This window comes from Podarcis tiliguerta (assembly GCF_965153285.1).
Source record: "Podarcis tiliguerta genome assembly, chromosome: 11".
Taxonomy (NCBI): Eukaryota; Metazoa; Chordata; class Lepidosauria; order Squamata; family Lacertidae; genus Podarcis; species Podarcis tiliguerta.
Window position 1 is genome coordinate 21,465,654 of NC_139544.1, and position 14,884 is coordinate 21,480,537.

At 40.2% G+C, this 14,884-nt stretch overlaps 1 protein-coding gene across 7 annotated transcripts in view; it reads left to right on the forward strand.

Annotated features, from left to right (window-relative positions):
• The window catches only part of MCC (MCC regulator of WNT signaling pathway), a 204,968-nt gene that overhangs the window by 141,528 nt on the left and 48,556 nt on the right, over positions 1 to 14,884 (forward strand). For all 7 annotated transcript variants that reach the window (XR_014503049.1, XM_083403790.1, XM_083403794.1 and 4 more), the window contains 3 exons: positions 2,136 to 2,278; positions 8,100 to 8,263; positions 13,156 to 13,362. Coding sequence is in view for 6 of the 7 variants with exons in the window: in XM_083403790.1 (XP_083259916.1) it covers positions 2,136 to 2,278; positions 8,100 to 8,263; positions 13,156 to 13,362 (514 nt within the window). In the remaining variant the exon portion in view is untranslated. The remainder of the gene's footprint in view (positions 1 to 2,135; positions 2,279 to 8,099; positions 8,264 to 13,155; positions 13,363 to 14,884) is intronic.

A 14,884-nucleotide genomic window follows, 5' to 3' on the forward strand; every position in this document is an offset into this window, starting at 1 on the left:
GCGGGACATGGTCCCTCCCCCCATGCTGAGGGAGAAGGCTTGGCGGCTCACCCGCAACGCGTCCCCACAAAGAGGTGGAGCCGATAAAGTAGAAAATGGCCAATATATGTAAGTTGCATTAAAATAATATACAAGGCAGAGGAAAGCAAAATATTCAGTTATTTTTGTGTTGTTTTTAAAACTACCTTTACCTGTTCTTTATGATATTTATGAATCACCTTGACACACATGTAGAAGATTATTCATAAATCAATGAAATTAATTAAAAATTAAAATAATCTGTTTTGCCAACTGCATCGTTGGGAAGGCAAGGAGTCCTTTGTAAAAAATGAAATAAGCAATAAATAACCAGAGCAACAAAAATGTAATTGGCAAGCTCCTCTTCTCCCTTCATGCATTTTTTATTTAATTCACATGCCAGGTTTGAAAGTTTGGCCTCAACCATATATTGGTTTGCAATATTAATTTTCACCAAGCTGCGGTGGGGAGGAGGAATTGTTTATGTGGCTCATACTGCCTCATATTTTGGATTTAAAACCTTTTGGCTAAAAAGAATAGCATCTGCTGAGATAAATAAGATACTTTTCCTACTCAGGAAATGAACTGAAGTTGTTCTCTACCTAAGTTTGCATTGTGAAAGTGATGGAACACATGTTGTGTTCAGTATAAATAAATGGTCTTTTTGGAAGAAGAGCATATGAAGCTCACTAAAGCTTGTGTGTGTTAGCATTGTGTGTAAAGTTAGCATTGTGATAAGCCCATCCTCTTTACCACTCAGAGGTAATTCAGGTTTTAAAATGAAGAGCTAATTGCAGAGAGTCAACATAAATGAGCAAACAAATTAGCCTTCTGACCAAAAAAAGACAGCTCTTTGACTGCATGGTAATTGTTTTTTGTCTAAAGCTAATTATTGTTGGCTTGTGTTGTGCCTAATAATTAACTTATTCATAGAACATTAATCCACGTTTATAGGTCTTCATTATCTTGTACTTTAATTTGTGCTGTTTGGGGCTTGGTTTTCTTGCCTACTTTAGCATGTATCTCATAGAACCTTCATGTGCTGCTTTGATCCAATTTTAACTTAGCCTTTTGGTGTATTTTGAATGTTTGCTTGGCGTCATGGACAAAAGGTGCCTCGTGCTTCAGTATTCCTAAATAGTTTAAAAAGCTATACTTTCAATATGCCTGAGTTCACACTGAAGCAGGGCAACGTGAAGAGCAAATAGTCATATTTGTTTTCCTTTGACTTAATTCATTCTTCCCTTCTGTCTCCTAAAATCCATTGCAGCTGTTACTGCGACTGGAAAACTGAAATAAATGATTTCTGAGCATTGTAAAGTGGGAGGAGGGACTCATTGAAGCTCCTCTTCAGTGATTGGAAAAACCACTATGTGGTTCTTTTAATCATGGAGAAAGACACAGTCTTCTGCAAGACTCCCCCCTCCTCATCCCCATTCAGTTTATTTAAATAGGTAAACCACTAGCAATTATAGCTGCACAGAATCTTAGCAATAATGAGCACTTTTAAGCAACCATTAATTTAATTTAGAGCTTAAGACAAGTTCCCCGGATACCTAAATGTTACTGGCACATGCCACATAGAGATGAGAAGGAATTGTGCAAAGTGCCTTTTGCAAAGCCATGTATGTGTGTACACACACACACTTTTCCAACTATTTTAATGAGTGCTTTTACGCAGAGCATTCCATTGGGTTGTTTACTTACTCATTATATATGCTAGATGTGCTACAAGTTTTTTCAGAGTAATTCTTAAACTACCATTCAAAGTGATTATGAGGATAAACTTTCAGTACCTGACATGCTGGAAGGAAGAGTCAGGTGTCATGATAGATAAGAGAGTGAAATAATATTCTAAAACAATCTAAATAACCATGCCACCTGTTTGGTAAGATGGTCTAATGCACCTAATCATCTCCTTTATCATAAGTATGTGGTGAATTTTGTGAACTTCAGAGGTCATATTCTAACAAAAGTTTTGTGGATATTTAGCTTATTAGATGCATGGTAGTTTTTGTAATGCTTACTTATTGTGGTTATAGGACCATCAGTTGTGCTGTTTCTCTTAGGTGGTTAAAAAGAAAAGGAAAATAATTTGTCTGTGGCTCATTCCTCAGGGAAGAAGATGAATATTCAGAACTGCGATCAGAACTTAGTCATAGTCAACATGAGGTCAATGAAGATTCACACAGCTTGGATCAAGATCAAACTTCTGTTTCAGTCCCAGAGAACCAGTCTACAATGGTCACAGCTGACATGGGTGAGCAATATTTTGAATGCCTCTCATGGTAGTAGCAGAATACTACAGCAGCTTTCATAAGACAGAGTAAAAAACTTCAAAGCAAAAGTAAGGGATATGGTGGGGCATCTTATTATTAGACTTAAAAGTATATATTATTCAAGCTGTCCTGAACAGCAGCACATAATAAAAACAAGCATTCAACAAACATTTTTTTAAAAAAACAACCCTTAATTTTTATTATTTCTTAGTACATGATACAGAAAATGAAAATAAAATAAACAAACAAATACTGATACAAAATCTACCAAAAGAAAATACATATACACACCCTACACTACAAACAAAAACCCTACACATACCAGTGACTTCCCTCCACCACGACTTGAGTTCCTTTGGTTCAAATTTGAATACTGTCATTGCATTCTTTGGATAATACACCTTATAACCGTTTCTAATTATTATTCTCGCTTGTACTTTACATACTTAATCCATGCATATCAGCATATTCTTTTTAGAGCAGTGTTTTTCCATACTGCTCCATTAAATGTCCATAACAAACATTTAATAATATATTAGCAGTAGAGCATAATTGAGCAACTTTTTGTAAGCAAAAAGGGGGAAATGGAAGCTAAACTTACATCATCTTCAATAGACAATGAGTCCTGACCCTTTAATTTTAGAAAGCTCACAAAAATATTTGGGGCTATGTCTGATGTTTGAAATCAGAAGTCACAAACATAGAAATAAAACCTTTCATTCTTGCATGTCCATCTAATTTTTTGCTACTTCTAATTATTAATTTACAAGATTATTTAGCAGTAATTTCTTCTTATATATCACCCTTGGTTATTATTTGGTGATTTCTGTTTTCTTTTATTCAGTGCTGCATGTAGCTGTATCATCCATTGCTTCTCAGCACTGCATAATCAAATAATGTTCTTTCAAAGCCTCTTGCTTTCAGAAAGCTGTGTAATTTCTCTACAGATGGCAGGTTTCAAAGTAACATTTGGCTGAATTGGGAAGTGCTAAGGACATTTGTTTGTGTCAGAGTGACTCTGATAATGATGGCTTTTGTCAAACTCCAGGAGGTTTTCTGGTTCAAAAACTTAGGCTTACAGCCAGCATGTTCTGTTGAAATAACCTGCTCTAACTTTTGGGACAGAGGGATTTGAAATGTTGTGCCATATTTTGCAGGTTCTGAAGGGTCATTGCTATTTAGTTCAGAGGGACAACATATAGATCACACATTCAGTTCTGCTTTCAAGTATATGACTTAGATATATGCTGATAAAAAAAGGCTTGAAACCGCACCCACCGAAAAGTAGATTGTTCCCCACCATATTGTTGAAGCAGTATGAAATACTGAAGTTCCCCAAAGAACTAAGAAAATGGCTGGCTGTTAGCCATTTTCTTGATGATGTTTCACCCTTAAGCATGAAGGTTTACCATGCAGAATTCATAGCTGTTCAACTATGGGATAACCTTCCTGTAAAGGGAAAATTAATACAGAGCATCTGTAATCTTATTCCCTTGTTTGTGGTGTTAGACAGACACGATTAATATTGGTTAAGTTCTGTGGTGCTAGGGACGGCTGAAGGAATTTGGCTCCGTATGTTCAACTGTAACGTTGCCCAAGGCAAGGTTATAGATGACTGATACAGCGATATAGGAGGAGAACGTTATGAACTTCGGGGGTTTAGATTTGTGAAGATACGCTTGTCTTAAAATGAACAATTTATGATACATATCTTGCCAGTTCCCAGACCTGGCCTGAAACAAATTGACATAACAGGACAAGAATATGAGATAACAGGACAAGGCATTCTCCCTTGTATTTTGAAATGCCTTACACTACAGTTTAACCACTTTGGCTCTATACAGCCAGTGTGGTGTAGTGGTTAAGAGCAGTGGACTCGTAATCTGGGGAACCGGGTTCGCTTCCCCGCTCCTCCACATGCAGCTGCTGGGTGACCTTGGGCTAGTCACACTTCTCTGAAGTCTCTCAGCCTCATTCACCTCACAGAGTGTTTGTTGTGTGGGAGGAAGGGAAAGGAGATTGTTAGCCGCTTTGAGACTCCTTAGGGTAGTGATAAAGTGGGATATCAAATCCAAACTCTTCTTCTCTTCTTCTTATGTAAATCAAAGTGGGGGCTAAAACATTTAAGAGTCTGCTTCTCTTGTCGTTCAGATTCAGAGCAATAAAAAGGCCATAGAATATCAGAATATAAAAACTTTTAGTGAAGCTACTTAAACAAGCGGCTGCATTCATTCTTTCTCTCTCATTCTCTCTCTCTCCCACACTCACACTCATACACACACAACACACACTATATGTTTCATTGGGGCTTTCTAGCAGTTTTTTGAACAGGAGTTCCCACAGCTGAGAAGACAAGTGTAAATTAAAACTTTGGCTTGTCTTGATTGCTGGCGCTCCTCATAGTGAAATTTGTGAAGATGGCCCTGATTGCTACATCTGTTTCCTGCAAATAGTGGTAGTGCATATCACAACAACACAATTTTGCAAGTGTTTTTTTTTAAAACGTATTTTCATTTCTCCTGATTTTGTATGTGTTTTATTTTATCACTGAATTCTCTGGTACATTCACTCAAGTCCCCCACCTCCTTTGAGCCCCTTCTATTGGATATGCTCAGAATGCAAATCCATCTTGAGATGAAAAGGTGGAACTGCACATTGCACGAATGCAGAAACCTCATTGACATACGAAGCTAGACTCACATGTCATGATATACTAGTAAATTTAGATATGCCTCTCTACTGCTACGGGCAATAAAACATCAAGGGCTAAAACAGCTAATCTCCCTTGCTGTATGTTGTAAATCCTATGACTGGGTTTAATCTACTTTCTCCTTGAGATGTGGGTCTCTCTAGCCTTGTTATAAAGCCTTATTTCCTGGGAGGAAAGCTGCCTGAGGGCTAGAACTTAGAATACAAGAGCTTGTTTGGGGCAAGGCATTGTCTTGTAAAATGTGACAAAATGTGTACAAATTGTTATGGCGCTTCAGGAATGCAGGCAACACAAATAGGTTTTTATCAGTTCAGCAATCTCCTTGGTGCATCTGTGAGAAACTGTATTTATAAAAACAAACAGTTTGCAGCTGAATAGCTTCTAATGCAGGGAAATGGTTTTTAAGTGGAGCCGACAGGGCAGAGATATTTTTTTATGGGGACTATTAAAGCACTTTTTGCACATGAACGGACTTCAGAAGACTCCCATGCTCTCCTTTTTACCAATCCACATTGATAATAGCATGGAATATGATTTGTTGAGCAATTTACTCAGTGTTCTTCCCAGATTAAAGCATACCTGTAGGACTCCTGTGAAGGTCTAGTGTGCAGGGCTTGTGCTCTGCTGTGTCCATGTTGCAACAGAGAAAAGAGTGTCTCACATGGAGCAATGAGTTGGATTATGGGGGTTGAATTAGATTTGGAATTGGATGAAATAGCACCTCCAGATGCAACCAGGACCAGCATGCTATGATATATGATATGATTTCTTACCCACTCTTCACTGTAGCATCCCAATGTAGATTACAACAATGTAAGAATACAAAACTTAATTCTGTTAATACAATTTACAGTCTAAAGGTAAAGGGTAAAGGGACCCCTGACCATTAGGTCCAGTCGCGGCCGACTCTGGGGTTGCGGTGCTCATCTCGCTTTATTGGCCGAGGGAGCCGGCGTACAGCTGCCGGGTCATGTGGCCAGCCTGTCTAAGCCGCTTCTGGTGAACCAGAGCAGCGCACGGAAATGCCATTTACCTTCCCGTCGGAGCGGTACCTATTTATTTACTTGCACTTTGACGTGCTTTCGAACTGCTAGGTTGGCAGGAGCAGGGACTGAGCAACGGGAGCTCACCCCGTCGCGGGGATTCGAACCACCAACCTTCTGATCGGCAAGTCCTAGGCTCTGTGGTTTAACCCACAGCGTCACCCGCTTCCCTCAAAATTTACAGTCTAGGCAACCTTAATTTCAAACATGTATTAAACATTTATTTGTATATTCTCCCCATGAAAATTGTGCCTCCAGTGGCGGGGGGGGGGGGGGGAAATTGTGCTTTCAATCAAGAAACCGCAGGTTGCACAAAAATGCTGCTAGGGCCACATTCAGCTACCATTTATCCAAAAAGGAGGGACTTTGTAAGTGCAGCTGTGATTTTAATGGCCTTTCTGTTAGCATGTATTTGGCTGTCCATTGAATTAGATTGTGGGTGTAAGTTAGAGACAATACAGATCAAAAACACTTCACTACAATGCTAATTGTGTAGCCACAACTTTTTCCCACTCCTGTACTGTACTTGCACTGTAATAAATTGTCTGTTTCTTTGTTGGGGTGCTTCATGCCAGAAACTAATAAGAATCTGGATATTAATTGTTTTGTGATGTGTTTTCTTAATTGTGAACTCAAGCCCTAGATGCTTTGATGATGCTACTCTGTAGAGGCAAAAGAAGCCAGAATGAATTCATCCATATTTACATATTGAGAACATCTGCTAATGCTTGCCCATTAAATCTGAGCTGGATGTGGATGCAATTAATATAAAAGTGGCATTGCAGTAATAATTATTTATCAGTAGATTCCTGGAGAAAAGGACTCTGTAATATTTGAAGAAGCAACTTTTTATCATACTAATGCCTTAGAGAATTAAAACATAATTCTCCGTTTAAAAGAATTAAACAGTAAAATGCAATTCTAAAATAAAATACTAAAATGTAAAACACTAGGTTTGTGAAAATTAATTGCCTCAGCCTTGTAAGAGGCAGCCAATATTCATTTATGGAAAAATGCTCAGGTTTAGAATTATATGGGTCTCCAGTGGGAAGAAAATAACCCCTGTTTTTATCTATGGTCAGTCACTGGTGAGCCAGAGCTCTCTTTGAGAATCATAGGCATAAGATGCCCTGCAGGACATAACACAGTACTGTAATTATTCAAGAAAAAGAAATCGGCAGAAGAACAATGATGAAGGCTAGAACAATGGAAAGCAGATGGGTTAGCAGTATAAGCAAATGTTTGACAGTATGAACTTCATTTTAAAATAATGTCTTCCTGGTGTTAAACCTTTTTAGATTAAGTCATTACTCTTGATCAGCACATAGCAAAACGTTTCCAGCATTCCCAAACTTTCCAAGCAAGGTTTTATCTGGGCTATAATCGGAAAGGGTTGCTTCCATCTCATTTTGTGTAGCTCTCGTACCTATGAAAAAGAAATGGTTTATCATAGGATTAAGTGCTACTGAGTCCATCCCCTTCTCACCATTACCACTAGCGTGAGGCCAGGCTGACAGTCTAGATGTGCCATAAGCAGGAAGCAAGATCTACACACTTGCTGCTGTGGCAACACGCAGTTACCATGCTTCAGATAGTAATAAAAAAAAAGATGTTTGCAAAACAAATTACTTCACTCATGCTCCATGCCACATGGGGGGAAAAATGTTGAAGGCCACCAAGCAGTCTGTCTTGGGGGTCAGGGAAGGAGATATTCCTTCCTTCTTCCAAGAACATCACAAAATGACACACACACCCTGCCAATTCAGTCACATGTGAAAGACTTCTTTGTGAGTATTTCCTGATCTTGAAAGTCAAGCAAGCAGATTTCAAGCTTGTCTAGTTGTTAGCCCCACGGTAAATTAGTAACTTTCAAGATTACCTTGATGTTGTTTGTGCTTGGGAGATTGTGAAGAGGAATGTTTGCCGATTTGAGTTACCTCTTGCAGGTGTGCAGCCTTCTCCTCCCCACCCTCAAGATTAAGATTGAATGGAAACTCTGTCTATTGGTGACTTGGAATGTATGTCTGACATGTTCTTTCTGCCCCACAGATACCTGTAGTGACTTGAACTCCGAACTGCAGAGAGTGCTGACGGGTCTGGAGAATGTTGTCTGTGGGAGGAAAAAGAGCAGCTGCAGTTTGTCTGTGGCAGATGTGGACAGACACATTGAACAGCTCACCACTGCCAGTGAACACTGTGATTTAGCCATTAAGGTGTGGAAACATTAGCTGGTTGCTAATCTTTATTACGTAATTTCTGACATAATAGAGCATAATTTGTACCTATATGGCGTCTTTCATCAGATAATCAAAGCACATGTTGCCATACAGTTCTGATAACAGTTGGGCAATAAAGCCTGTTTTACTGAAAGGATAATTAAGTCACAGAGACATCTTACCTATAAAAACGGGCTGAAAACTGGTTGTTGCCTGACATCTTATCTGCAGAGCTTTCTCTTGTCATTAAGCTAACCTGTTGTCACGTTACAGAATATTCACAAACATTTCAACTGTTGAGTGCCAATGTGTTGGCAATATCATACCAAGGAGTTTTGTGCATTGTAGAGGCTTTAGATTGGCCTGAAGAGATGGAAACCAGGCCTGAGAGGTAGAGAAATTAAGGGACAAGGGGGCACAGATTCAGAAAAAAGGAAGAAAGAGAGTACAATCTGAAGGAAAGGTAGATTGAGAAGGCCAGGCCGTGATGGAAATAACAGGTTCTAAAGTGAAGTTGAAAGGGCATGGGGGAGCGGTTTACATAGGGATGGGCGGAACTGGAAACAACCTAGCTATTCCTGAAGTCACTTCAGATATTGCACACTTGTCTCACTGCATGCTTAATTGTAGGTGGTTTCAGTAGCGTAGGGCCTTCAATGCAATAGGATATGAACTACCTGCTCATTGTGACAGTGATGGCATATGGTATTCTCTGAAATCCGACAACTATGCATGGTTTAGCCGTAACATTTGACTTTCTAGCAAATGGGTCTGTTATAGATAAAGTTAGAAAGAAGCCACTGTGTTTATCTTCATTGGTTGTTTCCATTGTAGAACCTATGTTTGGTTTCTTCTTTTTCATCAATCTTTGTCAGACGTGCTCTCTGTGGGAGATATCCCAGTGCAGAGAAATCATTCTGCATTTGCTAAGGGGTTTTAAATGAGAAACAGGATAGGTGAAAAGACCTCTTATTCAAATATTACTCTATTTACCTATAATTTGCCTTAGGTACAAGAGTTTAATGCCAGGTTATTAAGGTTCTCTTATTCTAAGGTTGGTGTGTGGCTGTTTTTTGGTGTGTGTTTTTTTAAAAGAAAAAGCACAATAAAATATTTTCCAGTTCTGGGAGCAAGAATAACAATAGTGTCCAAATAAATGTAATACTCTCTTTTCTTTTCGCATAGGACGTTTAAAAGGATGGCCTCATATTAATAATCTGTTCACATCCTACACATCCTATTGTGTTCATTCTAGAAGCACTGTGCTTTTACTACTATGCTGTATTTTGGAAGTCAGGGATTGCAGTTTGTTTAATCTTTTCCACCTCCCACATGTGAGGTCAAGAGGGAAGGCTGCAGCCTTCCCTTTCTTGCTGTGGTTACTCCGTTGGAAACTGCCTAGTAGATAGTAAGGGGCTGGCAGTAATCCTCAATTCATCCCTGAGATGGTATACTTTAGCATTTGCTTTACTTTCACAATAAATATGAGATGTGGCCTATAGGGTAAAATTATGGAAGACAGAAGAGACACTGCAAAAATTCCTCTAAAGGGAGAGATGTCTGAGCGCATGTAGTTTGCATATAAAAGATGATTCACATAGACTCTTCTCACCTTCTGTACCTCCCTAAATTCCATACTTCATTGGAATTTTAAGAGAGACATTGTCAGAGCTATGAAAAGTCCCCTGGTGAATTTATTTTTGTACTTTGAATTGTGCAGCATAGCTAAAGCACACTGAGAAGCCGCTTACAGTGCACCTTTAGTTTTGAGTGTTAACAGCGCTGGTAAATGTTTGACCAAAGTGAAATCTGGTAGTTTGTGTAAGTAAACATTTCCCTGCTTTGCAGACAGAAAGGGCCTTGAATCAAGATAGGTTATCTGATTGGTTATATACATTTTTTAAAATGCCTTGCTTGTTTAGGATACTACTTTTCGGAATAGGCTAAGCCTCCAACTGAGTGAGCCTCCTTGTGTAGGAAAGGATAAAAAGTTTGACTTTCCAGCTTATCTACTTTTTCCCCATCTCCTTTTTAGAAACAAGAAGTCTCAAAGCAAAAAAGAGGGGTAGTGGAACTTGCAAAGCACTGAAACCTCTCTTTTGACTCCATACCTGAAGTCAGGGGTAGAACAGCTGGGTTTGGTTTTTGGCAAAAATGGCTTTATGAGCTAAATGGAGAGGGATGGAAGGCATAATTAAACCCACAGGCTGAATGCACCCCTCCCTTGGATGAGAACCTTTTAAACAGGAGCGCTCCACATACTGAATTCATTGCCTAGGAAGGCCCACCTCACCCCTAAACTGCCTGGCTACCAGTTAGCTTCTGGGCCCAAGTCAAAGTGCTGGTTTTGACCTATAAATGGCCTAGAACCGCAGTACCTCAAGATCCACCTCTCCTCATGGAAACCAACCAGGACCCTGCAGCCATCATCTGAGGCACTTTGTGTGCCTCCTCCACAAGAGGTCCAGAGGGTGGCAACATGAAAACAGGCCTCTGCAGTGGCTTTCCATTTGTGGAATGCTCTCCCCAGGGAGACTCACCTAGCACCTTCGTTACATATCTTTAGGTGCCAGATGAAAACATTCCTCTCGCCCCAGGCCTTCCGTAGAGTTGGGTCTGCTGTACCGAAATTATGACTCCTTATTGGTGTCAGCCGTGCTTCTGGTCGATTGGGCATCACTAATAGTGCTCCCTCCAGATGATTTCAGTGTTTAACTTGGGACATATGGGGTAAAGTGGGTTTTCTGAGCCCAAGTTGTTCAGGCCTTTGTATGTTAGTACAAGAAGCTTTAACCTGGCTGACCCAATAGTGGACAGGAAGCCACTGTAGGTCTTTCAACACTGGTGCCATGTGCTGGCAATATGGTAGTCTGTTTCCATCATCGGTCTAGCGGCAGGATTCTGCACTAGCTGAAGCTTCTGGGCTGTGCATGCAGACTTAATTTCAACTATTTTAAATGGTATTGATTTATTCTGTGTGTTTTGGTATTATATGTTATGCTTTGTAAAAGCATTGCTGGGAATCAAGGTAGAAGTATCATTACTATATACATTCTTATTCCGGTCAAGTTATTTTCATCCTCTTTGGGTTTTCCTCTGTATTGCAATTCTTGTCAAAGGGGAAGAATTCAGGTGCCTTTTGCTTCTTTACTTCTCCCAGAGGGTTCTTGTTTTATTTCCTCCGTCACACTTCAAAAATGAAGTTCACCCACGCATCCAGAATGCCGAAACCTCTGAGGATGGAGGTGGATGGATTTAGTTTCAGAACTTTGCTAGGTATTGGAAATGATGAGAAAAATGTGTATATAAATATAATGAATAAATGAATAATGAGCAAACTGGGAAGGTAATCCAGAAATAAACCTTCCCGCAAACATAATGGTAGGTTTCATTGTTGAAACGAAGAACTAACTAAAATAAAATGTGCTTCTTCTATTCATTTCCACCCACATGCAGTCTAGTTCCTCCTATGAAAGAGGAACTCTATGAAGTGGATTGCTGCTTTTGCAAACTAATTTTCTATTTAAAATGCTACTGCCTCTTACCTTAGGCTTAGGCAGTGTATTGCAGATTTCCCCAGTTCAGCACTCTTTGGTTACAGGCTTGGATAGATTTCTCTCTGTTGCTCAGCTTTGACATCTTCCAGTAGAAATACAGAGTATTTCCTTAAATCAGGACTCAGCCATGTGCAGTTGGTAGATTTAAATGGCAGTATGGCACACCTTTCAGTCTGAATGTTTACGGTGGGGCAGACTGCTTCTATCCTATCCTTCACTAACATAAGATGTAGTTGGTAAAGCATGAGACCTTAATTTCAGGGTTGTGGGTTCAAACCCTGCATTGGGCAAAATATTCCTCTATTCCAGGAGTTTGGCCTAGGTGACCCTTGTGGTCCCTTCCAACAATTCTATGATTCTAATGGCAACTAATGTGCACAGCTTTAAAAGTGGTTTAGATATATCTGCGGAGCATAAGATTAGCCATTATGATGGCAGACTGCTTCCTGTATCAGAGGCAATGTGTTCCTGAATACCAGTTGCTGAAAGAAGGCAGGAGACAGGTGAAAAACCATCAGAGAGGTCACGTGACCTTCCTAGAGGGCTTTAAAACCGCTTTCTGCACCAAGCTTTTCCTCCTATGGAGACCTTTTTCAGCTCTCTACCTTGCTTACCAGCCTTTTGGAAGATTTGTGAGGGCTCTGGAAGAGCCTGCAAGGTTCCTGCGATCTTGCCCACTCACTTTGGCAGCATCCAACAGGTAGAAATGGTCACACAGGAGAGCGGTTTTGTGGGGGTCCCTCTGACTTTGCATGCAGACCCCTGTAACGTAAGCCCCTTGCAAGTTTCAGGCCTTCATGTCATGTATTGCCTTCATGTCCTGTGCTTGGACTTCCCAAAGGCATTTGGAAGAAAAGGATGCTGGATTAGATGGGCCTTTGGTCTGATCCAGCAGCCATCTTCTAATGTTCTCAAAGCCCCCAGTCAGTGATCTGCAACATTTTTGTTACTGGGTTGTCACCACTCATCTGGTCAACTGCGGCTTTGGTTTTGCTCAGTTAGTTCACCAAAGCAGCAGTCCACTTTGTATATCAACTGATTAAGTGGGATGCACATTCTTTCCTGTTTTTCACCTTCATTAGTGTGTTCGATGCCTAATGCACTCTGTAAATGCCACAGGTTTGCAGTTGCTTCCATTAATATAACAAGATGTAAACAAAAATGGCCATATTTTTTAATTGCTTCATTTTTTTTCTCAAACCAATGCTGGCATTTGCTAATTAAAATGGCTTCTGTAAAATGGAAAAGAGCAAATTGAAATGTGTCCGTTAGTGTGAACAATACGTTTAGTGTTTCGTGTATGAATTATTGTTCCTTTGAAATATTCTGCAGACAGTCGAAGAGATTGAAGGTGTGCTCGGGCGGGACCTGTATCCCAACCTGGCTGAAGAGAGGTCTCGCTGGGAGAAGGAACTCGCGGGCTTGAGGGAAGAGAACGAGAGCCTTACGGCAATGCTGTGCAGCAAGGAGGAAGAGCTAAACAGGACGAAGGCCACCATGAACGCCATCCGGGAGGAACGAGACAGATTGCGCAGAAGGGTGAGCCCAATAACCACTTATGTGCCACACTCCGCTATAGAAACGTTAAGTATATTTTGTCAGAATATAAAAGGAGCTGGCAGCAGACAGGATCCTCACTTCCAGGCTCCATTTCTCAAGGCATTTACTGTTTTGCTTCCTCATCTGCCGTGTAGTTCTAATGGATTATCTCTTGTTTAGTTAGATAACCAGAGCTGTAACGTTTTAAAGGTGTTCTCAAAGCAGTTGTATGAATCTGTGTCTCATCTGCCAGGAATTCTAGCTCTGTGAGGGTACAGTTCCCAGAATTCTTTGAGGAAAGCCATGCTTATAAGTATGCTTTAAATGCATGGCGTGGGTGTGATAATCATTCCTCCATGTAACCTCCCTTTGCCCCTCACCCTATAACTCTTAAAGCCCCACCCTTTCCCTGCTTGTTCCATTCCATGCTCATCTTCCTGCAGCCCAAAATGAATCTGAAAGTTGCAGGTCCCTGCCTGGTCTTGGTTCTGAGACCGTAACTCTTAGGCATCTATACGATGTCTCCAGGGAAGCTGCCTTAATCCATCTGTGTTTGAAGATTTGGCACATTTATGTATCCTTATATGGAGGAAAAAAAATCACAGATGTTTTGTAGAGTGTTACTCCTTTTTTTCATTTCAAGGAAGAGCACTTGTTGGCAGTGGGAATGCATTTTATAGTGTTCACTTAAATATATTTACCACTTCTTGGCCAAAGCGTTTAAAGCAGCCCTCTCTTATTCTCCTTCAAAGCTGTGTACAATTTTTTTGCTGTGGATTGTAAGACCTATTGGAAAGAGTTTTAATTCAGATCTGTGTCTTTGAGATTTTCTGTTTAGATCCAGCCAAAATCTGGTTTTCAAGGTAGTGAAGATGATATATTGTCTTAAACTGGCCTGTCCAGAAAGGAGATGCATGAACAAATCATCAGTTTCCATCTAGCCTTGTGGCAGTCTAATGGCCTTTTGTGCCAGCTGGTGGGAGAGTTAAGGTTCATTACCCAGAGGAAGAGTACACAAGTGTTTTTCTGAGGTTCAGGTGTTTAATTCCTCTACTGTTTACTTCCACCTCCATTCCTTTCTTCCTTGGATGCTTATTAGAGCTTCTTTCTTCTACCCTGTTCTCCAACAGCTGATCTTAATTAGATAAATTAGCTTGGTTATATAGACCTGTCTTCTTACTGACACACAGTTGACACATGATTGACACACTGCTGAGTCTTCTAACCCCGGTGTTGCTGAAAATTAATCACCAGACCAGCAGATTGTCACAGTCAGAAAGCAGGAGGTGAGAAATGTGGATGTAGAAGTTACATTTCTGGAAGGGTGGTTTTTGCAAAAGCAGCAAAGTTTTCTGGTACACCTTAAATGCTAACAAGTTTATTACGGTATAAGGTTTCATGGACCACATTCCACTTAATCAGATACTAAGCTAGCCGAGAGGATACACAACTAAAAATGTTTTGAATTGTGACAAGGAAATAACATCAAATCCTGTGTTGTCTTTGCATCAAAGGGATCGGA